Below are 27,145 nucleotides of genomic sequence, written 5' to 3' on the forward strand. Positions count from 1 at the left end.
CACTGTTCGCTCACTGGTTGTCCTTCAGTTGGACCACTTTTGGTACCAACCCCTGCATACTGGAAACACCACACCTAAGACCTGCCGTTCTGTTCTCACTCTGCAGTCGCCCTTGTCAAAGTCACTGAGATCCTGACACTTTTTTTTTTCTTCTTTTTGCTTCCAACACATTAATTTTACCTTCTGGCTGTTCAGTCCCACCTCTTGACAGGTGCTCTTGTGACTAGATGATCAATGTCATTCACGTCACCCTGCGTTGGTTTTAATGTCGCGGCTGGTCATGTTCATCACGTAGTCCCACTGCATTAAACCCATTACTACCACTGTGGCACGGTGTCACAGAGGGGTGAACTCGGCTGACTTGGGCGACTCAGCTGTGTGTTGCTGAAGCGTTTCCAGAGCCACTCTGTGGTTGCATAACTTCTGTTGCTCCTGTGGACTTAAGAGCCAGTGGAGGGTGAAGAAGGACTTAATGAGATCTATTGGTGCGCACTGACAAGTCCACGCTGAGCTTTACTGACTCTGTGGCTGCTGGACACCAACAGAAACCATCGAAAAATATATTCACAATTATATTTAATATGAGGTTTTTCCTTGTTTTAGATTTTGTCATCTAAGATTTTGCGATTTATTTACCAAATTGTGACGTTACTTAATTACATTAAATCACATATTTGGTGCACTGGACAAAAGGAACAGTGTGTTCTTGTAATGTAGTGAAATAAAACCCTTTGTCCTCCCCTGGGCTCTCAAACATATCATTTCTCCTCATTGTTGGTGACTTTCACAAAGGACTGCATCAACAAACTTACAGCAAAGGTCTTCTCCTGCTGTAACTGTGATGGTAAGATGATGTAATGATGGTAAGATGATGCTGAGGCAGTGCCTTCTGAGCCGTTCTGAGGTTTTTGAAAGAAATTATATGTTAGTCCGTTTAAGACTATAAAGACCGGCTGCTGGAGGTTTTCTCACTGTTTACAGAAGTAAATGTCGCCTTTCTTTATGCAGCCAATAATTTGACAGTTTGTTCACTTTTAATGTCTTTATTTTGACTTAAGAAACCCTGATTCAGAGAGCGCCACATGGAGGCCAAAAGTGAGTACAAACAGCAGGTTACAGACTCCAGGCTGATCAGACAATGCGGGTTAGCGAGGCCATAAGCTCAGTTAGCACAGCAGCAGTCGAATGCAGAAGGCTGCGGAAAATAAAACAGTAAAACAAAAGACAAACTTTTAACATCCCTACACAGACGAGGAGGAAGGTAAGTCCAGCCTATTTGCACATTTTTCCACAAATTCAAAAAATAAACATCAAGGTTAATACAGGACTTAAAACGAGAGCTCTGTTGATTGAAAAAGACAAATGAACAGAACACAAGAGGACAAAAACAGCAGGCCTAACTAAACAACTAGACACCTCGTCTACTTACAGTAAAACTCAATCATCGTAGATCTTATATCTCCCTTCAACACATTATCGACATTGACGTCACACACACGTTCAAAACAAACCCAGTGGATACCAGCTGATTATCCAAGATGACACAGCAAGCAAAGTCGCTCCAAACCTTTGGATAGTCACACATGCATAAATTAAGAAATAAATACAACACGTTTTTTTCCCCCGTTAATATCTGCTCAGAGTTAGAAAAGAGAAACAGAAAGAGTAAAAAGGAAGACACCAAAAAGTCTACCGACAACATAAATTAAAAAGCTATTACACACCATGTCCTTGTAGAGTTTCCTTGGCGGATGTTTGTAACGGTCAACTTTTTCGAGGCAACACAGACGGACAATATTGCTGTCAGGGATGCGAGGACTGGAGGATGAAGAAAAAATAAAGATCTCTCTTTCAGGGTAAAAGTATAGAGAACCAAAAATACAACTGAGCAAATACTGTTTATTATTGCTGACAAGGTGCCAATCTGTGTTGCCTCTAAAGATTAACATCCCAAAAAAAACACAAAAACAAAAAAATAAAAACAGAGGAAGGCAGGAGCAGCCGACTCAGCTTGTGTAGAAAGAACCGTTCATCGATACAGCTTTTCATACCTGTGACTTTTTTTTTTTTGCACTTAATCTACTTGGTCTTGGCTAACTGTGCACACAAAAGAGGAAAAAATGACCTAATAAATGTATCCCAAGAATCCCGTCAAGACAAACATCATCCCGAAGAATTGACAGATTTTAAAAGACTAAAAAAAAAGACTTGTATTAAGGCCAGAAGTTACAAGTTAACTCCAAAACTTGCAGCATAAAGAGCTCTCGGATGAAGGTAACTGTATGTTACTTTATCTTAACTAAATACTAGGTATGTTTAAACTCCCAATGCATGCACACGCATACACATACACGCGCACACACACAAACATAACAGATAAAGAAAACACAGACTAACCCAGAACAATATATCCTGAGAGCTACAGTAGTAAACTGACTCCAGAACAGAGCTACTGACAAAAAAACATCCCATCTCTGTTGTCTTCAAATAATTTGTGCCGCTGTGCGTCATCTACCGTTTATGATGCACTCAGAGTCGTCTGTCGTCCTCTCCAACACATACATAGTGTGAGCTGAGAGATAATACTTGTTACCTCAACTTGAACTCATTAAATGGCCTTGTTTGGCCAGACTTGGCAAAGTTTGTCTCAATCACTGAATATTTAGACACAGAGCTGACAGTCTAGTTTTGTAGCATCGATAAGAATCTTTAGAATTACAGCTGTATTGCTTTAGTAAGAGTTTTATGATTACTGGCTTCTAAAGAGTCTTTCTCCAGTTCTTTCTATGTCTAAATGTTATAAATTATTACAGCAGAGGACGTGGATTCTGCTTCACAGCACACTGTGTCTCCACTGTGGCTGTGCTCCTTCCTCTTAAGTGTACAGTACATATTGTGCAGGTGCAAACAGATGCACCAGTCATGCAGCGCTTTCTCCTTGTCTCCCCTAAAGACTCCTATTGGTGGGTTGATGTGATGTCACTCAGGCCCTAATTCCTACTGGAAGATTCAGATGACATCAGAAGAGGTATTATTAGTGCTGGCTGATATTAAAATATTAAGGCATGATGTGTGAGACACATTTCCAGTGTCTTGTTGCAAGGGAGTCCATCAGAGTTTCGTTAGGTGACGGAAAGCAGCTTTTTTTATTTGGTTATTCTGCATCTGGAGGAAGAGATCTTTATTTTTTTGCCTGTAGTAGACTCCATTATCATTTCAGGTCATCCTGTGTGGCTATTTGTTGCCAAAGAGCTGCAGGTCGAGGCGGACCCACACTTCCCCCGTAGGGACCTCGTGCAGCAGGAGACGACGTGTCACCGGTCCCTTGTTTTCAAACTCCTTCTTTATGGTTGCCACGGGAACCTCTGTTCGACCCAGAAAGTCTGATATATGAGAAGAAATACAGAGACATGTTTTAAAGGAATTATAATAAACATATTCAGAGAGAGAGAGAAAGAGAGAGAGAATTCATTATTTTAGACATTTTATGGTGTACTAGTGATAAAACATCACAGATTGACATTTTTTCACTCAGGATTTTTAGGTTACGGTTCATTTAGAAATTAATCTAACCAGACACACAGAATAAAAACAGCCTCTTGTGAATGTGGTAATCTGAGTCTCTCTGTTCAGCTCTGGCATTGTCATCCGTCCTGAGTGCGTATGCCCCCACGAATTCTGGACACATTTGAGATCCGATCACTCAGATCACATTCAGAGGTGGTCTGAGCAACATGCGACCACATTCTTTAAACATTGTGTATGTGAATGTGCCCTGAGCCACACTGAAGGACCGCCTATTCAAACAAAGTCCTCCGTGAAAGAAGCAGCAGCGACAAATACAGGCAGAATGGATTACACGCTGTCTGACATCCATGTGGTTCACTGGAATATACATTATTAGTCATACTTTATTGTGAATTTGGTTTTAAATGCAAAAAAAAAAAAAGTTGTGTCCCGCCTGTCTTCCTCTGTATCTTAAGTGAGTCTTACTTGCCAACATTTAGCAGCTATTTGAAGCGATTCCACCATTTATTTATTTATCTATTTTCATATAGAGCAGAGAATTGAGATCGTATCACAAGCGGACTTATGACACTTGTAATCAGATGTTGTCACCCGGTCTGAAAACAGCCAATTTGGAGCAGAGGGCGGAGAAGACAGGGGAAGAGATAAGCTGTTACTGACCATCAGGTGAAAACTGGTCCCTTTCAAAAATGGTGATGCAGAGGACGTCCTGGTAAAGGTCTTTAATGTGAAACTGACAGTTGAAGTTCCACTTGGGGTTCAGCGTGTCGTTGAGCGTCCTGGATGTGAAGATCTGAGCTCCCATGGTCACTTCGCAGTAAGGGTTACTCTTACCTGGAGGACGACATGAAGGCAGGTGAGCAGAGGACGCAAGGGCAGGTGGAGGAAAGAAGAGGAGGGTCGAGAGAAAAGAGATGAAGAAAATTGAAAAGAGAACAGGAAAAAGAAGTGAGGGGGAAGGGAGATAAGAACAATCAGAAAATGAGGAAAGATGAAAGGAGCATCTCAAAAATGAAACAGAATGAAAATTCTGCATTATGGAAGTTTAACCAGCATAGAGGTCCCAGAAAGGCCTCCGACTGAGAGTAATCTGATGAAAAAAGGGATGACAGGGCATCATAATTAAATGTGGCTTCATCCCGTCTTCATTAGGTATCCATGCAGCGGTGTGTTCAGCATGAAGCAGGGATTAAACATTTTGAGAACACGGCGTGTTTCTTAGTCCACTGAACTGTAAGGGCATCTCGTAACCTGAGTCTACCCACACTCACCGTTGGGTTTACACGCCTTGAGTTCAGTGGCCTCCAAGATGGTGACGAGGAGTCTGCCGATTCCACTAGCCTTCACAGACCGAGCTGCAAACACACACACACACACACACACACACACACACACACACACACACACACACACACACACACACACAGCTATTAACCCAGAGATCATCACATCGGTTGCCATCGGCTGTGTGAGTGCCGTGACAAACCTTGATAGGCCTTTTCCCTTTTCTTCTTTTCTGTCTCAATGAATTCTTCAGACGCAGCCTTAATCTTCTGAACCCACGCTGTCCTGGAAAACACAAATATAACACGGTAATCGTAAAGGCCACCAAACACACCAAAACTGTGTGTGCGCGCGTCTGCGTGCAGCTACCGTTCATTGATGTTGTCGGTCTTGAGGATGTAGACTCTATCGATGTGTGAGATGTGGAAGACGGGCTCGTCGCTGGAGGGATCTGGCAGCTTCACCAGAACTTCATTTAGCAGCACAGGCTACAGAAAATAGACATTTTATATGATTTTCGAAAAGAAATACAAAGTACTGCCTCAAAAGAAGACACTAAAACTTAAAACGAGTTTTGTGTATGTCTTACCGGCTTGTACATCTTCAGCTGTACATTATTCTTGTTGCTGAACAGTTTATCAGGCCCAGACGAGGTGAACTGTTTAGACGCGTGAGTCAAAAGCAGGAAGTCGTTGAAGAGGAAAGCCCAGAGTTCCTTGTTGCTCTTCACCTTGTTCATCTGAAAAGAAACAAGTAATATATACAGACATATTATTCATGATCAAAGATAATGAAACAGTACAAGGATTTAAAAAAAACAAGTTTTCTTGACGTTGTTGCTTCTGTAAACTGTCTCTGCTCCACTTTCAGCAGCTCAGTATAGATGGTGCTACTTTAGTTGACTGTTTAGCATCAGAAGACATTTAATTCACAAAACCCAAAAGTTTATATAACGATGTTATTCTCGGTGGCGTATCAACCTTCTGCTGGGTTTCTGCTCAGATGAACTGGCTCACTGATCTCTACTGTGTAAGTTTTACTCTCTGTAACTTGTAACCACGTCATCCCGAGATCTGACCCGCAGATGTTTCACATTTCATCTACCCTGTACTCCCCAGACTGTCTGGTCTGTTTAACATTTATCATTTTTAAATATTCATTCAGTGAAATGAAAAAAATTATAATTTTCATTCTGGAATGTGAGGAGACACCCGCGTGGTTCACGGACTCTGGTTCCCACAAACACTTTGCAGTTTTACTCACCTTGCCGCTGTGGAGCAGCTTCCTTGGGCCCAAACAGTTGGTGAGAGAGTTAAAGACCAAATTCTGTTGACAGACAGAAACTTTAGAGGGATATTTTACATGTTCTTCATATACAAAGATTCTCACTCATCAGATACAGGGTTTCTGCAGGTTCAACAATTTAAATTTAAAACCTTTTAGGAGCATTAAAATAAAGATTCTGCTTTGTTTATTGGACTTGCAGGAGCGAACACTGTTTTTGCAGAGTGGGTCACACTAAGGCTGTACTTTGGTGATGCTCCCAATGTGAATACAAAACTTGACATGATGTTGGCAGTTACAATTTATCGTACTACTTTTAGGAGTGGCTGTTTTTTTATGAGGAGACGACACAGTAGCTGGGTATGCTTCATTATTTAGTAGGTATTGGTTCCCTGCTGGTTTGCTTTAATAGTTTTGTTAGGGCATGATCAGTACAAATTCTTCCTGTTTAAAAAGGGCCGACTGCAGTCTAATCAAATTTACAAAAGTAACATTAAATTCATAATGCGACCATTCAAAAAACAGCCAAAAAATTATATTTTGAACTTTTAAAAGGACCAGCAGAAACCCTGAACCCTATTCCCTTCCTCACCCTAATCCTACTTGAGCTTATACTGATTCCATAAATAATGAACTTGATTAAATTATATGTAAGCGTATTACCTCTGCTGGGCCATCACACTGTACATGGCTCTGAATCCATTCCAGTCTGTCAGAGTTCTCCTTTTCTCTCACGCCCTCGTTTACCTGTTAAAAACAATTTGTCAGTAGAGAAATGATATTCAAAGTCCCCGTCCACATGGAATAGAACAGAAAATAACCTCGATGTTGAGTCAGACTAACAAATGAAGTCATAAATGAGAGAAACAAACCTGTTGACAAAGTTCTTCTGCCCTCTCCAGAGCCTCTTTGAGAGGACCTCTGTCTGCGTGGCCCTCAGCGGTGCACTCCAGGATCTACACACACACACACACACACACACACACACACACACACACACACACACACACACACACACACACACACACACACACACACAAAATGTTCTTTTGTTTTAATCACACACAGTGAGATCAGCATTTGAAGCACTTAATGAGGAGCTCAAAACATAGATGCGTTCATGAACATGATGGCGTACGTTTTTGATGTGCAGCGGGTAGCGTGTGATCCTCTGCATGGGTTTCAGCAGGAAGCTGGACAGCGGCATGCCTTTACACCTGTAGTCTGTGGCAATTTTCTGATGGGGATAAAGGACAAGGTTTAAACACATGAACAATCTTGTTTTCAAAATTGAAAGATTGATTGATTCTTTACACTCATGAGATACAATCAACAGCAATGTAACTGTCCCGGTGGTTTCACATTGGATTTGGAGCCCTCTCCTTCCTACCTTGAGGAAGTTCTTAAAGTCCGGCTCGTTGTCGATGCGAGTCTGGAGCAGAGCGGCTCCGTTGATCTGACAGGAGCAGAAGCGGATGTAGGGCTGCATGTGGGACAGCTCCGCCGCCAGAATATCTCCGATCATCTGCACTGGCATGTTCTCCCCGCCCGTCTTCTTGCGAACACGTAGTGCCCTGCACACACACATCGTGAGTGTCTTTAAGGAGGGTGAAATAATAAGGTAATCACTTCCTGTAATTTTTATTTTGTTGACTTAATCAGCTAACTCATAATATAAAGGTGTTCCATTTTTTAAAAAAACATTTTTTATCTGTCCTCTAACTTTTATGATGGTCTTTTAAAGAAAAAGGTGTAACATTAAAACTTGTGCTCTAATGTGGCTGAAGGCTGAACTTAAAACTTCTGGAAACATCAGTGCGGTTTCAGTGCACGACTGGACAGACAGGCAGATGTGTATTTCCCTCACAGGCACAACATTAAAATAGCTGCACTTGTATAAGATCCATACACTCATATCAGACCGACCGTCCCCTCTCCATCTCATTCACTCCGTGATATTTACTTGAGAAGTTTAGTGTTGCAGGCCAGCAGTTCTTTCCAGTTGACGAAGATCATGGCCATCTCTGCATCCTTCAGCCGGCCCGACTCTGACATAGGCTTATGGAAAACCTACACAAACACACACACACATACACACACACACACGCACAAACACACACACACACCAATACAGACATTAAGCCGTCAGACAGTAAAAGGCTGCTTCACTGGATACTATGTATATTCATCTTTGATTTAAATCAGCAGGACACGTGTCTATCACCTCCAGCACTATCTGAAGGTCTTCCACGTATCTCTCCTCAGTCTGGATCAGCTCATGGATGTAACCCTGTCTCTTCTTCTCCTGGGGGCCCAGCGAGTCCAGATTGTTCAGGTCTGCACACCCTGCAGAGGAGGAGGAACACACAAGAGGAAGGTTTGTGGCGGTTGTTTTTTTTTTTTTTTTTGAACAGATGTATTCAACCAAAAAAATCAAACCACTACTTAAACCACAGCAATACCACAGCATTTACTGCCTCCTGCTGGACGTATGGATGAAAAAAAAAAACTAAACCAAAACATGACACTGCTGTTTGGGCACATAACTGACGCTTTCAGAAAGACCGAGTGAGACAACAAAGAGGAACAAGAAGACTATGTTAGTACACACAAACACGCACACACACTTACCCGTTACAGGGCACCAATTGACCCATTGTGAGGGTCCCATATTAGCTGACAGTTCCCTCATCAGCCCTTCTCTTTCCTCTCCCTCATCGTCTGGCTCATCCCAAAGGTTTAGAAAGTTAAATCTGCTCTGTAAATCCATCGCTACGACTCCGATATGTCTCTCTACGTATTTTAGTTTGCTGCCTGCCTCCCTGTCTCTCCTGTCTCCTTCTCCGTCTCTGCTGTTATCTTCTCGTTGCTGGTATCCGACTGAAAATTCTCTTGGACCAAATCTGTTTGTACCAAAACAGGAAGGGGGATTCTTCCTTTCATTCTCACCTTCTGACACACAAAAAAACATTTGTTTTTTCCCCTGGTTATCAGTGATTTCAGCCACTGAAATAAGTGGAGGAAATGGAGAATATTTTCAAGATACCTGTATGATCACAGCTCTGTTGAATAACCTGTACTCTGAATTAAGCCGAGTGCAGGTGACTTGTAATGGTTAAAGCGGCTGTTCATATACTGTATATCTGTCCATCTTAATCACTGTGTTGACAATACAAACACTACGTACAACACACACATGCACACACATCGCTGAGGTGTAGACAGGTATTTCATTTCAGAACAATAAAACACTGTCATCTCAAATCAATCTTTATTTTTTTTTACGTTTTACTTCAGAATCAGAAAATATATTAAGACACATCTTCAAAAATAATGACACTATCTTGTTCAGATATTAACATTATATTGTGTCAGATCTGTTGTGCTACCAGCCCCCACTCCTGCAGTATGAACCCTTGAAGCAGCTTCCTGTCATTGCGGTTCACACCGTGTTAGTGCAGCGTTTCACAGATCTGAGGCAGGTTTTTGGTAAACCGAAACCGATAAGCTTTGAATTAAAGAAAGAAGAAAAAAAAGCTCTTTCGCTCTTTGTGTTTTTGCACAAACCAAACTGTAGAACTAGCATTTTGAATTCATCTTCTTAATGTCGCTGTTCCTCAGTATTCATCAGACTCACAGAATTTCAAGTAAAGCTTGCATAGATTTGGTTTTTTTCTCCAGTTGTTGACAATAATGACTATGATGTTATCTTTTAATCACAATGAACAGACTGCACATACATAAACTTTGAGAGCAGCAGCAGCAGCAGCAAATCAGCATTCAGTTTTAAGGTGCAGCAGCAGTTTGTGGCATCATCCCTGGAGGCAGAGTTTATGTCTGTCAGTGGCTGTCAAACAGTTTGCCATACGCTGAAGAGTCGCTTCATGTCACTTTGAACCTTTCTTATATTCCTGATAACAGCCGACTCAATTATGGCTTTTAAACGATAGAGGAAAAACTGTAAGCTTCTGCTTGTTTCATTTTTTGTCTCAATTAAGTTAACAGAAGCTTTTCAAATGCACAAAATCAAAGGCCCACAGCAAAATGGTTATAGTTAACAGAGTTCAATATGAAAGCAATAGGGTGGACTGAGATTTTAAAACTACACTTACTAAACATCTGTTTAGTAGAGACCGACAAACTGATTCATTGTTAAGATGCTCTCCACTCAAGATTATGTTCACTCCTGAACATCCTTCCTGAACGTTCAGTATTCCTGATGAAGGTAAAATGTCAAATTGCCATGTCATGCCTTCATTTAAGCAGTTTTAAGACTGTGCAGCAGTGCTGGGTCCATGTTATCTCAAGATGTCATTGTAGGCTTGCAGGTTAAAGAACAAGGCTTAAAAAGTGACAGCAAAACTTACACATTGTGTCTGAGTACAGACACATCTCTGAGGTGAGACAGACAGAAATAGTGGGCTCTGTGTGAGCTTAACTCTCTTAATTTGAGAGTAAGAAGGGGAAAAAAGAAAAGTCAAAGAGGTGAAGGGAAAGGATGGGAATAAATGAGGGTGACGTGGGATAAATATAATGGGGAAAATACAAAAGGGAAGAAGAGACAATCCACAGAGAGACCCACCACCCCCTGCTTCAGATGTATTTTCTCATCAATCACATGATTCAGCATCAGTTCACATCAAAAACAAAGGTGGAGGAAATCACAAAAGGCAAGGCACAAAAGTCTGAAACAACTCACAGAATCAGATTTGAGAGTCATTACAAAGTTGTTTCAGGTCCTGATTCACTCAGAGGAAACACAGAACCTTCATTTTGTCAAACATACAAATATTCATTCTCTCTCTCACACACGGACACAGACACAGTAATATTAGCTCAGTGGCAGATGTTAGTAGACAGGGAGTCCAGACACTCTGCCCCTTCAGAGCAATGTGCAATAGTGGGTCTCTCTGAAGTCAGGAGTAGGAGAGGAAGAGGAGGTGGAGGAGGAAGAGGACTTTCTACCACCCTAGAGGGAGAAAGAGACAGAAGCCGAGGAATGAAGAGAAAGAGAGAGGGAAGAGCAGAGATCGGGAAGGGTGGGAGAAAGCGGGGGAAAAAACAGAGGAAACAGTGAAATAGTCAGTGAGAAGAGAGGATATACAGATGACGAGATGGGTGGATGGAGAAAGCATCAATGGTGGCGGGTGGGGATTCTATAGATGAGCAAAGGATAAGTATTAGTAAATGGCTTAAAGCAACATGGACGAAGAGCGTCCTTTTTAAACGTGCATATTTCCCTTCAGGAATGATGTTTAAGGGATTTACTTACACTGCTGGCTGGGGTCACAGTCCACTGTGGTCATCTTTACGTAATTGGTGGGGAAGAGACCAGTGGCCCCGTTGAGCTCTCCTTTCCACCAGTCGGGGTCGTTCTTGTCCAAAACGTTGATGAGCTGACCTTTGGAGAAGCTCATCTCGTCCCCGTTGGCGGCTGTGTAGTCGTAGATGGCGATCACCTGACAGACTGAGAGAGAGAAGAGGACCAGCGTGGAAGTGAGAGTCGTCTCTTGCTCTTCGTGGCTCTACACCTCCCATCTCCACCTGACTTGCATGAAAGTGTACGTTTGTTACCTGGTGGGGGTGCAGGTGTCGACTTGCCACTGCTGGATCCCAGTATTTTGACGTTAGAGGCGGGGAACCAGCCCTTCTGACGCTTCTTGCCACGGGCCTAGAGTCAGAAAGGATAATCACCAAACATAATCATGGAACACACAGTTCTATAGCTGTGCAGGGGCTTCCAAGCTTGGGGGATCAGGAATCATAAAATAAATCTGACACGTTGCAAGCTAATAAAAAGCAGAATATACTGTTTATTTCTCAGACATTCCTCTAATTGTTCTGGTGGATTACTGGCCTCAAGAACCCCCTTTAAAAAATATGGGATAAATGGTTGAAATAGTCAAATAATAAGTCATTAATAAATGCTTGAAAAAATAACATTTATCTGTGACTCTCAGTCTAGTAGAGAGCTACAGTGATGTTAAAGGTAACAGATGAGTAGAGATAAACTGAATCAATGACCCTCTGATGTTAGCAACAGTACTAAGGACCCACTGACGATCCTCTGCGATCAGCAGTACAACACTGACCTGCAGTTCTCCGAGCCACCAGCCTGAGGGGTTCTTGCTCAGGACGAGGATGAGCTGGTTATTTTCCAGATTCAGCTGCTCGGGGCCGGTAGAGGAATGAGCTCTGAGCACCTGGGCGATCTCTGCATGCACAAGACACAAATGCAACTTAAGATTGCAGCAAACTGCAAAACCAGGCATTTGTTTTCTTATGCAAGAGTCACAGATGCTGGTGAGCTTACCTGGCTTCTTCTTTCCAGACATGCTTGATGTCTGAAAAAATACAAAAACGTCATCATTACAAACATGTAGAAGGACAAAAAACACTGAGCGACAACAAAAGAACGGGAAGCCCTTGCAACATAATGCAATCCAACACCTCATTGTATGTTTGTATATTGTTGAGAGCTCTTACATCAGCCTCTTTAGGTTTGACGTAGTTGCTGGGGAAGAGGCCTGTGCGGTCGCCTATAGAGCCGTTCCACCACTCGCCCTCTCTCTTGCTCACCAAGATCGTATCTCCCTCTCTAAATGTCAGATCACCAGGCTCCGGAGACTCGTAGGTGTACAGCGCCACAAATTCTGGAAAGAAAAATAATTTAAAACATTAAGTAGGTAGCACTTGGTAGTATGTAGGAACTGAATGACTTCAACACAGTACAGTTATATCTTTATAAAGAATATTTCTTTGTTTCCCTGCAACAAAGGGGGAATAATAACGAGTAATAACTGAACTACAGCACATTAGGCTGACATTTCAGAGGACACATTACTGTACCTTCCAGCTGCAGGCTGTCACTGGACTCTGAAGCATCAGGAGGGGAGCTCTTCATGCTGCAATCACAGAAGGACCACATTACCATGAACAGAATATATTACATCCATCCATTCATTTATCCAACTGAAGTACGACCAAATCATTTTCCCCCTGCCATGCCCTCCAGATCTGTGGTTGACATACCAGTAATCACACTATTCTTTGGGCTCATTAATTTGGAATCTCATTTGTTTGGTCATCAGCCAAACTTTGCTTTCAATGCAGAAGGCTTGGAAATGCTCTTGATTGACTGGAAAATCAAGAGCCTCTGTGAAACTGTTAACACAGCAGATTCCTCATCACAGAGGGGGGAAGGAAACATGTCAGTGGCCTAAATACCTCACATACTAAAATAGTTATCATACCTTTACACTCACTGATACACAGACATTATCATGTGACTGATGCATGTTTTCACTGATTCACCATGAGATGAAAAGCATCCACACAGCCTCATAATATAATGTTAAGGGAAGTGAACAGGTTTGTGCTCCAGGCTACAGAACTTAAGTTTACACAAGAAATATAATAGTTATGTGACGGATCCTGACTCTGCGGCTGTGACGAACAAGTGGTACAGAGGTAGAGTGTGGTTGATTGTTTTTGTGTTCGGCCACATTGCTCTGCTTTAAAAAAAACAGCACACCCCTCCTCATCAGTGTGAAAGAGAACAAATACGTGTGCAGACTCACTCTGAACTCTCTTCTTCTCCCATCAGTGTCACATATGTCTTGGGGAACCAGCCCCGTTCACCGTTTAGCTCTCCAAGCCACCAGTTTTCCTGCTGCTCTAACACCTGGATGACGTCGTCCTTATCGAAGTTCAGATGGTTGTCTGTCTTTGCTGTCCACGAACACAGGGCCTGGGCTGACAGGTTACCCACCACCTGCTGATTAGGGCAGACAGGGAGAGAGAACGAAAGAAAACACTGTGTTCATACTGTGGTCGTAGCTGGTAAAGCAGTAAAAGGGACAATTGTGTAAGCTGCTACACTTTGTAAACCTCTCACCTGTCCTTGTGTCTCAGATGGTGCAGGGTTAGCTGAGTGTGTTGGCGTGAAGGCAGACTTCGTCCCAGCTGCCTTGGCAGCCTCGAGGGCACTGGAAAGTTGTGACTGGAGTGGCACTTTAGCAGCAGCGGCGGCAGTATTATTGGCTGATGTGTCTGCTGGGGCCTCTCTCTCGACGTAGCTCTCTGGGAACCAGCCCATCTTCCCCTGCTTGCTTCCATACAGCCAACCCTCTTCCCGCTCTGTTGTCTCATCGACCTGACAGGAAGAGACAACAAAGTAAATGAGTGAAGAGGAGAAGAGTAAGTGGCCTTCAGTCTTTTGTCAAGCTCTCATGCAACATGATTTTCCTACCTCGATCATGTCATCTGCGTTGAAGCTGAGCTCTTCGTTGTTCCGTGCAGTGAACGGGTAGAGCGCTTTGAAGGATGTGAGAGCTGCTGACTTCCGGTGTTGTGTGGCCCTGGGCTGCCCACCTAAATAAGCACATCAGTGTTCTTAATGTGAACTGAGCTTCAAAAAATGTTTTAATACACACTGAAGACAGGACGTTTGTGGGTCTTTCTCAAATGACCCCCTACAAATTTTTGCCGCAGCAATACACCTTGATTAGGGTACTTCATTCAGCTGTGACTATAAACAGAGGAGGGTTTGAGAAAGCCTGTGTGTGTGTGTGTGTGTGTGTGTGTGTGTGTGTGTGTGTGTTTACCCTTCCTCTCCTCCAGTCCTCTCAGCAGAGCCGTCAGTTTCTCCTGGATGTCCACCTTCCCTCCTCCACTCGGCTGCTGCTGCTGACGAGATGCCTCCTCAGACCTCTTTCTCTCCTCCTCGGCTTTCCTCCTCTCCTCTTCCTCCTCCTTTCTCTTCCTCTCCTCCTCTATCCTCTTCCTGTCTGCTTCACGCCTCCTCCTCTCCTCCTCCTGCTGCTGCTGGAGCTTCCTCCTGTCTTCATCCCTCTTTCTCCTTTCCTCCTCCTCTTTCTTTCTCCTCTCCTCCTCTTCCCGCTTTCTCCTCTCCTCTGCATCTCGGACAGCCGCCTCGGCCGCCCTCTGTCTCCTCCTGTCCTCCTCCTCCCTCTCTCTTCTGCGCTCCTCCTCTCTCCGCTCCTCCTCTAGCCTCTTCCTCTCATCCTCCCTCCTGCGTCGCTCCTCTTCCTCTTTCCGTCTTTTCTCCTCTTTCCTCCTCTCCTCCTCCAGTCTTCTCCTCTCTTCCTCTAGCTGCCTCCGCTCCTCCTCCAGCTTTCTCCTCTCCTCCTCCTGTCTGCGTCTCTCCGCTTGCTTCTGCCGCTCCTCCTCCTCTCTTTTCTTCCGCTCCTCCACCTCTCTTCTCTTCCGCTCTGCCTCCTCCTTGGCTCTGAGCTCTCGTTCAGCCTCTTCCTTGGCAGCCTGGATTAAAGCTTGTCTCTCTTTCTCCTCCTCCTCCCTCTTTTTGGCATCTCTCTCCTCCTGAAGTTTCCGAAGACGCTCCTCTTCATCCCTCCTCAGCTTCTCCTGCCACTGACGCTCTTTTTCCATCTTAATGCGCCTTGAGAATGGAAGGACGACATTGACGGTATTTAAAAAGTTTGTAGATTAAAATGAAAAAGTATTTCTTTATTTTATGTCACTTGAATTTAAAAATAATTCTGCGTGAAAGCAAAAATACCTCTGAGCTTCCTCCTCCTCCCTCTGCCTCCGCTCTTCCTCCTGTTGTTTCCTCTCAGCTTCCCTCCTCCTCTTCTCCTCTTCCTGCTGCTTCTCCCTGACCAGCTCACGCCGTTTGTCCTCTTTGATGCTCCTTAGTTTCTCCAGTGCTGCCTGCTGTTTTCTCTGGCTCTCTCTGAGTTCCTGATACACAAATACACACAAAAACACAACTTGACTAGCAGAGTTAAAGATGTGTGATTGAACTGAAGAATGAGTTGACTAAACAGACATAATGGGCCGACAGAAGGACTGAATACACACATCATGCACAAACTAATGGCATGCACACAGGTGCCTAAACATTGAGCAATTTGTAGAAGGGTGTGAGAGACATAAACATAGAAAAAAAACAAAGAGACATGACATAAGATAAAAAGTCAAAGCCAGAGACATTAAAACAGCACAGACACAAGATGTGATGGAGAAATATATGCAGAATAATGACCAATAACAGAGTGAGGAGGAAAGGAGAACAACAAAGAGACCTAACACGAAAACCTTTAGTAGGTAGAAGAGGTTACGGAGGCAGGCCAGCAGACAGAAGACAGCCTGAAGCATAGAGTCCTCAGCACCCACATACTGTAAAGTTGGGGGAAAAGGGACGAGAGATGGGTGAGAGGGAAGAGAGAGGAAGGACGAACAGAAGAGAGAAAGGAGAAAAAGGAATCCAGCATGGGAAAGAAGGAAAGATCGTTTCCAAAAGAAAAGAAGGGAAGAATAAAAGTTAATTATAACAAAGGGGCGAAATCCATGTCAGAAGGCAAAAAAGATAATTATACTGGAGAGGAGTTATTAAAGGTGAAGGAGAGAAAAGATGAATCTATGGCCAAGCTGCCCTCTACAGATGGAAATTATTAAGCTAACAAGCTAGTTTGAATGACCACCTGCTAATAATGTGTTAATAATGTAATGTGAGGCCGCTGAAACCAGCAATAATGTGGATTTGTGAAAAAAAAAAAATGAACAAAGAAAGTGACTAATGGGCCAGATATTATGTTCCCCTGACACTGCCAGCCTTTCAACTGATGTGCGATGGTGGTTTTACTCCCAACTTAGGCTTTGAAAACAAAGATGCAAGGTGCTGCTGAAAGAGAAGCCAAGGTTTTCAGCAAGTTTCACTGATAATAAAGAATAAAATAATTACATTTAAAAATGTTTTAATGCAAGACGGAATGAGAAAGAACATTGTTCCACAAGAATAGCAAGTGAAGCCAACTGGTCTGTGTTTCTCATAGTGGATCAGGCAAAAGGAGTGGATGAAATTTAGAAAAAAAAAAAAGATGATATCAGTTTCTAAATTTTGCACACAAAATACACATAATTCAGAAGAAGAGGACATGACATAAAACTCTAACCCTAAAACTTAAAACTCCATGTTGTGCCAGGATGAAAAAACAGTTTCAATATGAATTTGCTATGTGAAAAGTGCCAAGTAAAGCCATTTTAATCATACTGGACATGTAAACTCAATTCTTACCTGCATGTCTTTGTTATACTGGTCCATATCAGCCAGTTTGGCAGCCGTCTCTTTCTCCAGAGCTTCCAGCTGCTCTTGCAGTTTCATACATGTCCCCTTTTTCTCTGTGGTGCCAATCTTCAGAGCGGATATGGTTGACACTATAAACAAAATGAAATAGTGAAAAAGTTTATGATAGGAGGTATGTTTACAAAGCGAAAGTCTTAAGAATAACAATCTCATTAACAGGTTTCCAAAATTTGTTTTAGTATACAATTTATATTATAATAATAAGGATACTTTCATCCTTTTTACATTTAACTCTATATTCCGTGTTACTATACTGCTTAATGCAAAAAACTACCCATTTTTAATCTGTCTTTTAGATAACATCTATCCAACAGTCAGTTGTCCCCATCCATAATATGTTGTTCCTGAGCACTATCAATTCATCCATCAGCACTGACCAGGCATGTTATTCAGAGCCATGTTTTTGAGTTTCTCCGTCAGTCTCTTCTGCTCCGGAGTCAGCTGGGACAACTTCCTCTGGAACTCCTGACCAAGAGGAAAACACATCAGAAGCAGCAAGAAATGCGTCATTGCAAGAAAATAACTGGGATAACGTGATGTAATGTAAACAGTCTCAAGAAAGCAACGATTAGTTATAACACGAAAACTGTCATAATCAATAAATGGCAGTGCCACCAGTTTTATACAGAAAGTACTGCTGCTTGTGTGAAAAAGTAATATGTAGCCTTTTATGGCTTTAGATATAATCTGATAAATTGCCTCCAGTGATGTCACTCAAAGTTGTTATCCCCGGTTCTACTGTATCAGTTTTTATATTTTGTTTTTGAACTGTCCTCGATGAATCCAAATGTGTAGACCAATGTAGACGACTTCTTTTCTAAGACCTAGCGCCTACAATACCCACAATGCAACTATGACATCACTGGAAGCAATTTATCAACATGCAGCTTCCTCTGGAGCCACAAAAGGCTTTATGCCACCTCATCACATATGCAGTAGCTCTCTCCAAGACCTGCAAACACACTTAACAGTGTAAATGGGTGGCATTACCCTTTAATAACCATCACGGCTACTTGGCCATGAAAAAAATGCGTTGAAAAACCAAGGACACACACACACACACACACACACACACACACACACACACACACACACACACACACACACACACACACACACCTCTAGCTGTTTCTGCAGGTTGATCATGTCCTGCTGGCGTGTCTCTATCCTTTGATTGGTCAGATCGAGCTCTGTCTTCTGAAGCTTCTTCTTGTTCTGAAAGTCTCGAAGCCGGTCTGAGATCTGACGGTGCTTGTTACCCTGCAGGAGAGAGACACACAGACAAAGAGAAACGATGATACTTTACAAACCCCCTTTAATGCGTCCTTGATAGTTAAGACACAGCAGGACAGACGGAGATGACAGTGCATGACTACAGTTTATCTGTATGTGCATGCTTCAATGTGATAAAGCTCTACAGTGTCTCTTCACCACTCACCACAGCCTCCAGCTCCATCTCCAGACTCCTTTTCTTCGCTTTCAATTTGATGATATCATCCTGCTCCTGCTCCTTCTTTATCTGGAGCTCTCCTCGCCGCCTCCTCTCCCACTCCTCCTTCCTCTGGCGCTCAAGCTCCCGCTGTGCAGCCTAGAATGAAACCACGCGGGTCACTTAAGTATACAGAAATGACTCTCTCCTGTGACTATAAAGGAAATTCATACTTTTCCATACAGCATTCACCCTCACCTCTTTTCTCTCAATCTCTCTCTGCCGCTCTTCTTCTCTCTGCCTCTCCAGTTCCCTTTGTCGCTCCAGCCTCCTCTCCTCCTCTTTCCTCCTCCTCTCCTCAGCCTCCCGCACCTCCTTCTCTCTCCTCTCTCGCTCCTCTTTCTCCTTCTGAGCGCGCCGCTCCTGCTCCCTCCTCTCCGCCTCCAGCAGAGCCTGTCGTCTTTTCTCCAGCTCTGCATTTCCTCGCTCGAGGTTAGCTTTGAATTTATCCTCAAACGAGTCTGAAAATGGACAAATAAAGTTTTTATGTAGTTGGTGTGTGTTGACTTGGTGTTTGCAGTACATTTATAAACATTTTATGAATGAATAAAAGACCTAAAAAACTTGTTTTAATCCGGTTTAGCTAAGTAGTCTTAATAACCCCTTATTACTGATAACGTATTTGAGCTTGTGGGTTTGACAAGGATGATAATGGATAGTTCAAACACAAACTTGTACAGACTTCTTTTAATAAATCTACCACAGATAAATAAGACAGGATTAAGAGACTGGAATTGATGTTAAGGTGATTGAGGGGTTGTAGAATAGCTTCAAGCTGTGAACCTGATATTAAAAACACCTGATATATCCTTTAAATCTAGCTGCCACAACTTGCCTTGAGACTGTGTGAAAGACGATAGTGTGTACAAACCCAACACCACAGTGCGCTGCCCTGCACTACTTACAGCCACTTCACTGGGCTTGACTAGCTGCAGTTTAGGCTGCTGCAAGAGGCCACTGTGTATGCATGTGTCAAAGCAAGATGTGTATGTTTATGCTATCATATATATTTATTTATATATCTATATTATTACTAGTCAACTGCACAGACAAGATCCACACACTGATTGCCCTTACTTAGTGATCTTACATTACTAGGTATCATTTCTGCATTATATCGTATAGAATATAGCACAAGACAAACACTGAACATAATGCAGCAGTTAAACAAGACTACACTCTAGTAAAGTGAGTACTTACAGTTGGGTTTGGCTTTCTGTGGAGGTTCTATGTCCAAGTCATCGATCAGAGCTGGAGAAGGGCTGGATCCATTCATTGCAGTCCTGGAGTACATATTTTAAATAACTAGTTTGAAAAACATTAAGTTTGAAGGCTGATGAAGTCCATGTTTAAAATATTTAAATCTAAACACGAACACGTACTGTACACGGCAGACTGAGTCCTATGTGTCCACATACCTTTGTGAGGGTGGTACCAGCTCTGTTGGCAGTGTCAGCGGCAGTGGATGTCCACTCTTTGCCACGTCCACAAGATGCATTGCCAGAATAAACTCTTCTGCTTTCAGCTTGCCGTCCTTATCCACATCAGCTAGATTCCTGCAGGAGGGTTACAAAAAGGAAGTACAAGGTTTTTAAATGACTTTACTCTAACTCTATGAACTTTGAGTACAGTAAAACTATATACAGGATAAAAAGGTTGCTTCAGACAACTAGGACACACATTTGACCTTTAGAGAACCAAGAACTACGATTACAACTTTCTGTCAACCAACTGTTTTCACTGCAGCTACGTAATGTTAGACTATTGAACATGCTAGTTAAGGTTAGAGACTAAGCTTCTCAGTTACAGGAACAATATGAATTCTACACCTTTATTTAATGGAAACAATCATTAGTTGCAGTCTGTATTGTATAAAATACTGTATGAAGTATTGTGAGTTACAAAAAATCTCACTTCATTGTGTTCACTGATAATAGATACTAAGAGCAGGCTTTATCTGAAATCAAAGATTTCCTTAACAAACAACTGGCTTATTGTCACACAGTGCCGGTGACAGCGGAATTAGGTTTCTTAAATCATGGCTGCCAAACCTGACTCTGGCTCTTGAACACAACAGTGTAGCAATCAAAGGACATGTTCAGACACACACAGACACAGAACAAACACACAGATATTCCTACCAGATGGAGGCCAGCTGTGTCTGAGTCAGCATCGTGGTCGCCATGGCACCTCTCACCTGCTGACCTGGCAACAGGAGTGATAAATGTCAGACAAGCTGCACTGCACAGATATGTGAGTGTGGTGACGGGAGGATGGGGTCGATGGGGTCAATGGGGTGTTTGAGTGTGTGTGTGTGTGTGTGTGTGTGTGTGTGTGTGTGTGTGTGTATGTTATATGTAGAATATAACATTCATTCTGCTGGCTTGCATCTTTTTGTCACACTTCTTTTGGCATAATAAGAGGCAATATGGGTCAGCACAGTCTACGGGACAAACTGAAGCGCAACACATCAGGGGTGGAATGGCTTCCAAGGAGTTGTCTCTACTTCTATAAAGGCTCCATTCATTCGGCAGTAAACGCTGAAATTTTTAGGCATTTTGTTTGCTTCTCTTGTTGATTCTGAAAAGCCTCTTTTGAACTGTATGCTGAAGAATTGAGGAAACATCCACAGGTATGTTAATGTAACCACAATAATTCACATAGAATAAAAAGGTACCTCCTGCCTCATCAAGATTTATAGTGCAGTTTAAAACATTTGTTAAAAAATTAATTATACATTTGTATCTTATTACAGCTATCACTTAAATCATAGCACTTATGTACCTTCGGTATCCTTGATAAAGAATAGTCTCAGGTTGAAAAGATGAGATTTTTAACCCTGATTCAATTATCTGGATATTAGTGATGATAACCAAAGAACTTTAGCAGCTGTATGCTATCTACTAAAGGATTAGACCAAGGGACAAAAATGGCAAAAGTCTTTGAAGTAATTTATTTTGTGTTCTGAAATGGTCATGATGTGCAAAGTCATACCGGGAGGAAATCAGGTGCAAGTCTGTCTGAAGTGTGTGCATTGTTGTTTGACTGTATCACAGCTATTTCAAGAAAACAGGTCTAGCAAGGCTTGCAGTGACAGAACGAAAAACCAAATGCATAGTTGGTTGACTGTGTGTGTGTGTGTGTGTGTGTGTGTGTGTGTGTGTGTGTGTGTGTGTGTGTGTGTGTGTGTGTGTCAAGAAACTGCCCCATGCCTGAACACACCCACAGTCACCACTTCCTTAGAGTTAGCTAAGGCTTAACACCCGTAAAAAGAAAGAGGGAGGCAACCATTATGAAATCATTGGTTGCTGTTGTTCATGAACATCCACGCCTGCATTCCACACATACTTTGGTTTGATTGTTTTAAAATGACCTACACAGTGACCACATACATGTACACACTCACACATATCATACCAGTGAGGTATCCAATCATCTGTTTATCCAAGCTGTTGAACTGCTGTCTGTATTTGAGTCTGGAGGCATGTGGCACAGCCCAATCGCTGGGACCAGAAACCAGAGGGGACATCACAGAGGGGGACGAGGAAGCTGAGCTAAAAGACAAACAGCAGCGACAAAAACATGTGAGATAAACTTCTGGAAAACAAGCGTGTTTTTGCACTTCAAAACAGAGACTGACAAGATAAATGGGGCACAGACTGTGCGAAAGAGGAAACTGCTCAGTGCTTCCAAATATGCATATGTGTAATCTTCTCCATGTGTTACCTGACAGATCCTAGATCCAGCAGCGATGAGGCCTTGTTCATGCCACCCGTGGTTAGTCCCAGAGGAGAGGAGTAGGAGGATGCAGAGAAAGGTATGCCTGACAACATAAAGCACACGCACACATCCATTACACACTTTACATAAAGTCTTGGTGCTGTCTCCCCCCCCAAATATATATATATATATATATATATATATATATATATATATATATATATATATATATATATATATATATATATATATATATATATATATATATATATATATATATATATATATATATATATATATATATTATATTTTTTTATTTTTTTTATTTTTTTTACAGTTTTCAGAGAGGGGAGGGAAGCTCTGTAGTGGGTCAGTGATATACTGTCATTCAGCCACAGCTGTAACCTTCTCAAGGACAGGGAGGCTATTTGTATGGAGAAGAGGGAGAAAGACCTGACTCTGCAAAAACAGGCCAGGAGTCATTCTTTTCACCTCCTTTTCCCATCAAACTACGGAAACATTTCATCATTGCCACTTTGCTGCAAACACAAACAAGAGCAAGGCACTGCTGCTCAGTAGTTTTCATTCTAAAAGGAAACAAAAATAAGCATTTTGCAAGTGATAATGAACAGATGAATGTATTAAATCATCTATTTATTTCCATGCAGTGACAGATACACAATAATTCAGCAGAGGGAACGAAGAGGACGGAAAATAGAAAATGAAAATTGTCTGTACCAGTGGCCAGTGTTCCAGCTGGCATTGGATGGAGAATTCCCATGGTGCCATTTGGCAGGGTGGCGTTTCCCATGGTGGGCATCAGGGGCCTGCTGGGGGTTGAGACCATTAGAGGACTCATGCCTGTCATTGGTGTCAAAGTTGAAAGTCCAGGAGTTGCCATGGAGATAGGGGTCAACATGGTAAGGTTTGTCCCAGGCATCATGGATATGTTCGGCAGAGTACCCATACCTAGCAAACACACATAATATATCAGCCAGTTAGACACAGCAGTATTAAAATGCATGTCTGGAGACAATCAGCCAGTTGATAGTGGATAAAAAAATCTTAAAAAGAGCCACATCTCTTTTGTACCTTAATTTTTGTGTTGTGATTAAGGCTATGACACAATTAAGTTCCTTATATTAACAGACATATAATAATAATAATAGTAAATACACACCATAGGCTGGGTTGGTCAAGGATGAGGTGGGATTACTGAGGGTAGGAGCACGCACTGGAGGCTGCTTCATGATGATTGGCAGTGCTGATGGAAGCGATGTACCCTGCAGTTTTAGTTTTATGAGCTTCATTGCGATGGAAAACTCCAACCTGTCCATCTTCCCATCTTTATTCATATCAGCCAGAGCCCTGAGAGACAACAGAACATCATCAAAGAGTGTTTGGATAATTTTCTCCATCGCTTAAGAGTGTGTAAGAGTGTGCCTGTGTTTGTGTTTCTCACCATATCTCTGCCAACACCGAGGCAGTCAGTCCTGACTGGAGGAAAAACTTCCTAGCCTGCTCCCCTGCAGCAGGAGACAGAAAGGGAGACAGAGAAACACAAAAAGGAGTTTCTAACAACTGAAGGATGCAAAGTCATGATGAAATTGCATTTTGAGGAGGAAAATCACTGTGAGCATGTGTGTGTATTAATGTGAGTACCTGAGACATAGCCCATTGATGGGGAGAGGGTGTCAAACTTCTGATCATGTTTGTCTCTCTCCTCTGGAGAGATCGCCCATATACTTGGACCACCTTGAGAGAGATAGAAGAAGTCACATGGATGTAATGACGGTAAAAGAAGAAGCATCATTCATAGGACAAAGCGAATCCCATTAGATGAGTAGACCCAATCAATGCTGGCCACTTTTAAGAAGTGGAAGCACTTTGCTAAATAAACAGACTACATGTACCCAGGGCTGGGCAGTATATTAATACTATATCCTTATCATGATATTACAGTATACATTGTCTTAGACTGTCATCCAGCCCTACATGTATCTGTATATGAGAGATTTCTGGGTTCTCATCAGCAAACGGCATCCTTGAACAAATCAACGGCTGTTTTGCCTTCACACTGTTTAAATAAATCACAGAAGTTTAAATTACACACAGACTAAATCCAAGCAAAGCAAACAAGTGTACTCTTTTAACAGAAAAGTTGACTTCATCAGAACAAAACATACACGGTACCAGCAACTTAGGTCCTGCAGCATTAAAAAAGTTGTTCTCAAAATATGGAAAGAAATGGAATAGACTTCAAAATTAGCACTGAGCACAACAACAGCTGAAAGTGACCTGGTGCAAGGACCTCAGTCACACAATAACAACAATAAGATATAAATGATAAACATTGAACACTGTGTTTTCAGAGAGACACAGATTTGAGTGCACACAGCTCAAACTGCAAATTATTTTCTAGAACTCGCTGGCCTCAGTACATCTGCAGGGCTGAAAAACACACGGCACCACACACGCACATGCACACACCGACCGTCTTCGGCCACCCCACCCCTCCTTTACACACCATCTCACACATCTGCAGTGGTCTTACCATTCATTTTTGCAGGTGGCAGAGTCAGAGGGGGGAACTCCCGGCGGCGTCCTCAGCTACTGCTCGCAGCCATCTGCAAAACACACAGCCCAGTCATCAGTCAATACTGCAGCTAAGATGGGACAGTGGTGTCACTGAGAGGAGCGAGAGAAATCAGCAGAGAGCCAGAAACAGAGAGAGGGAGAGAGAGAGAGAGTGAGGGAGAGAGATTTTGGTCCGTCAGCAGAGTCAAACAGGGCTCCTCCTGTTCTCTTCAGGCAGGAGCACTCTGGCCACGTCCCAAAGCTTTCTAAACTACTGGGACATGTTCCAATACTATCCACACTGACTCTGTAGTGGCCAGGCACTAATACTACACAAGCTACACTGATAAACCTTCATAAGATGACCTTTACATGTTCTTTCCATTCGAATACAACCCACTGTAAAGTGCCATATTGGACCAGATTTAGAGTCTGAAGGCAGCTGACAAACGTTGTGTCACTAACTGGATAAAAGACCATCTGCTGTTAACAGCTTTGTAATGTTACATTTTATATTGTGGAAAAGTCATTATCTGTGAGAGGTGACATGTCACCAACTTTTATCTATGGTTTGCCTCAAAATAAACACAATCTGATGTAGTGTTTTGCGTCATTCATTCATTAATTCACATGTTGAGATTAACAACGTCATGCGGGAGGACACTCTCGCAGCTCTGTGTTTCTGTACTTAGGCACAGTTGTATAAGAGCTAGGCAGGTATAACATATACCATGTTCACCAATTCATTGTTAGCATGGTGATTTGCTAATTAGCACTAGCACAAATTAAGACTGAGGTTGATGGAAATGCCATTAGTTTTGTAGGTATTTGGTCACAAACCAAACTGTTAGACATATTAACATTGCGTCCTGATGATGGCGCTACATTAATAAGTCAAGGGATCATCAAAGTGATCACAGTTCATCCTGAGAGGGGTTTTAATGTGTGTGGCAATCCATCGTATAGTTAAGAAATCTAACCTAAAACAGTGAAAAGAAAACAATGGGGAAGACCAGAGTAATTAAATTCCATCCTCTGTGGATCATGAATGTTGGCACAAAATGTTGTCCCAGTCCATCAGAAAGTTGTTAGGATATTTCACTTTGGGTTTTGGTCAGTATTGCCACCTGCCTCTCTGTCACCCGTGACTTTCTTAATGTCAGTTGCTTCATGGTTTGAACCCATTCTTTTTGAGTCATACACATGCAAAGCCAGTGTGGAAATTGAGCTGCTGTTGCATAACAATAAAAGTGCTTTCTGTAGCAGAAGGGCCCACTTCTTCTGGGTTCTGTTTTTTGTTACATTTAGTGCGCAGGCAGAGATGTCTGTCTCTATGTTTCTGGAATTTCTCAGAAAGATTCTATCAGTTGACAACAAAAAAAGATTTCTCGTAACAAGGCTTTTAGCAGCATTGTCATATGACAGAGCCAGCTTGCTCATCAGCTTGAGAACTTTGCTGATTTATTGCTTGTAATGGCTGGTTCCGAGAGAGTTTGTGGTATGTCCAACGGTAAATCTGCATCACATCACACATTGGTTTGTGGACTACTGTTTTGAAGATTTGTTTGGCATCATCTTACTATGCCTTCATTCCCCTCAACATATTTACGTTTAGTTTCTTCCCATCTCTGGAAGAGATTGGAGCCAGAAGCGACCATAACTGGATCAGAGGGCTGAGCTGGGGAGGACATCTTTATTGGATCTGAATGAGAAGCCAAGGAAAAGCAGAGGTAGCAACTTCTCGATAATTTACTAAATGAACGTGCTATATCAAAGAGTTCAAACTATCAATTGAGACAATAAACTTATTAGGAAACTGGTTACTGAGGTAATAAATCAAATTAGAAATAGGGTACATTTTTCATAAACTTACATACACTTGGTTTCCTTTTTAAACCAGCGGTGTCGCCTCCTGTTTGGCAGTGAGACAGAATATAGGCACTTTTACCTTGGCTTCACATTTCTGATCTGGATAGCTGTGTCTGTATATTTATACAGCCTATGTCCATCACAACATGGTAAATATACTGAACTGCGTGTTCACAGACTAAATGTACCATAAGGAGGTTTTGTTGACAAAAGACCAGTACTCTAAATCATGCTGGGTTAGCCAGCATATTTATAGGTCCCTTCTG

The 27,145-nt window shown here is 42.3% G+C and overlaps 1 protein-coding gene across 1 annotated transcript in view; it reads right to left on the reverse strand.

Annotated features, from left to right (window-relative positions):
* Window positions 1-1,027: 1,027 nt before the first annotated feature.
* itsn2b (intersectin 2b) overlaps window positions 1,028-27,145 on the reverse strand; it is a 33,515-nt gene continuing 7,397 nt past the window's right edge. The window contains exons 2-40 of the mRNA XM_037096191.1: window positions 24,988-25,060; window positions 24,096-24,188; window positions 23,896-23,959; window positions 23,614-23,801; window positions 23,172-23,402; window positions 22,440-22,536; window positions 22,131-22,267; window positions 20,855-20,918; window positions 20,132-20,269; window positions 19,914-19,996; window positions 18,912-19,174; window positions 18,663-18,812; window positions 18,344-18,484; window positions 17,602-17,689; window positions 17,156-17,295; window positions 15,638-15,819; window positions 14,703-15,517; window positions 14,348-14,469; window positions 13,994-14,251; window positions 13,677-13,873; window positions 12,946-13,001; window positions 12,583-12,749; window positions 12,410-12,440; window positions 12,189-12,310; window positions 11,671-11,767; window positions 11,369-11,563; window positions 8,321-8,442; window positions 8,060-8,166; window positions 7,487-7,670; window positions 7,235-7,333; window positions 6,969-7,052; window positions 6,760-6,843; window positions 6,076-6,138; window positions 5,402-5,551; window positions 5,182-5,300; window positions 5,015-5,097; window positions 4,800-4,883; window positions 4,189-4,362; window positions 1,028-3,383 (exon numbers count right to left, since the gene is read on the reverse strand). Of these exons, the coding sequence (XP_036952086.1) occupies window positions 3,235-3,383; window positions 4,189-4,362; window positions 4,800-4,883; window positions 5,015-5,097; window positions 5,182-5,300; window positions 5,402-5,551; window positions 6,076-6,138; window positions 6,760-6,843; window positions 6,969-7,052; window positions 7,235-7,333; window positions 7,487-7,670; window positions 8,060-8,166; window positions 8,321-8,442; window positions 11,369-11,563; window positions 11,671-11,767; window positions 12,189-12,310; window positions 12,410-12,440; window positions 12,583-12,749; window positions 12,946-13,001; window positions 13,677-13,873; window positions 13,994-14,251; window positions 14,348-14,469; window positions 14,703-15,517; window positions 15,638-15,819; window positions 17,156-17,295; window positions 17,602-17,689; window positions 18,344-18,484; window positions 18,663-18,812; window positions 18,912-19,174; window positions 19,914-19,996; window positions 20,132-20,269; window positions 20,855-20,918; window positions 22,131-22,267; window positions 22,440-22,536; window positions 23,172-23,402; window positions 23,614-23,801; window positions 23,896-23,959; window positions 24,096-24,188; window positions 24,988-24,994 (5,628 nt within the window). The 5' untranslated portion in view covers window positions 24,995-25,060 and the 3' untranslated portion in view covers window positions 1,028-3,234. The remainder of the gene's footprint in view (window positions 3,384-4,188; window positions 4,363-4,799; window positions 4,884-5,014; window positions 5,098-5,181; window positions 5,301-5,401; window positions 5,552-6,075; window positions 6,139-6,759; window positions 6,844-6,968; window positions 7,053-7,234; window positions 7,334-7,486; window positions 7,671-8,059; window positions 8,167-8,320; window positions 8,443-11,368; window positions 11,564-11,670; window positions 11,768-12,188; window positions 12,311-12,409; window positions 12,441-12,582; window positions 12,750-12,945; window positions 13,002-13,676; window positions 13,874-13,993; window positions 14,252-14,347; window positions 14,470-14,702; window positions 15,518-15,637; window positions 15,820-17,155; window positions 17,296-17,601; window positions 17,690-18,343; window positions 18,485-18,662; window positions 18,813-18,911; window positions 19,175-19,913; window positions 19,997-20,131; window positions 20,270-20,854; window positions 20,919-22,130; window positions 22,268-22,439; window positions 22,537-23,171; window positions 23,403-23,613; window positions 23,802-23,895; window positions 23,960-24,095; window positions 24,189-24,987; window positions 25,061-27,145) is intronic.

This window comes from Acanthopagrus latus, chromosome 4 (assembly GCF_904848185.1).
Source record: "Acanthopagrus latus isolate v.2019 chromosome 4, fAcaLat1.1, whole genome shotgun sequence".
Taxonomy (NCBI): Eukaryota; Metazoa; Chordata; class Actinopteri; order Spariformes; family Sparidae; genus Acanthopagrus; species Acanthopagrus latus.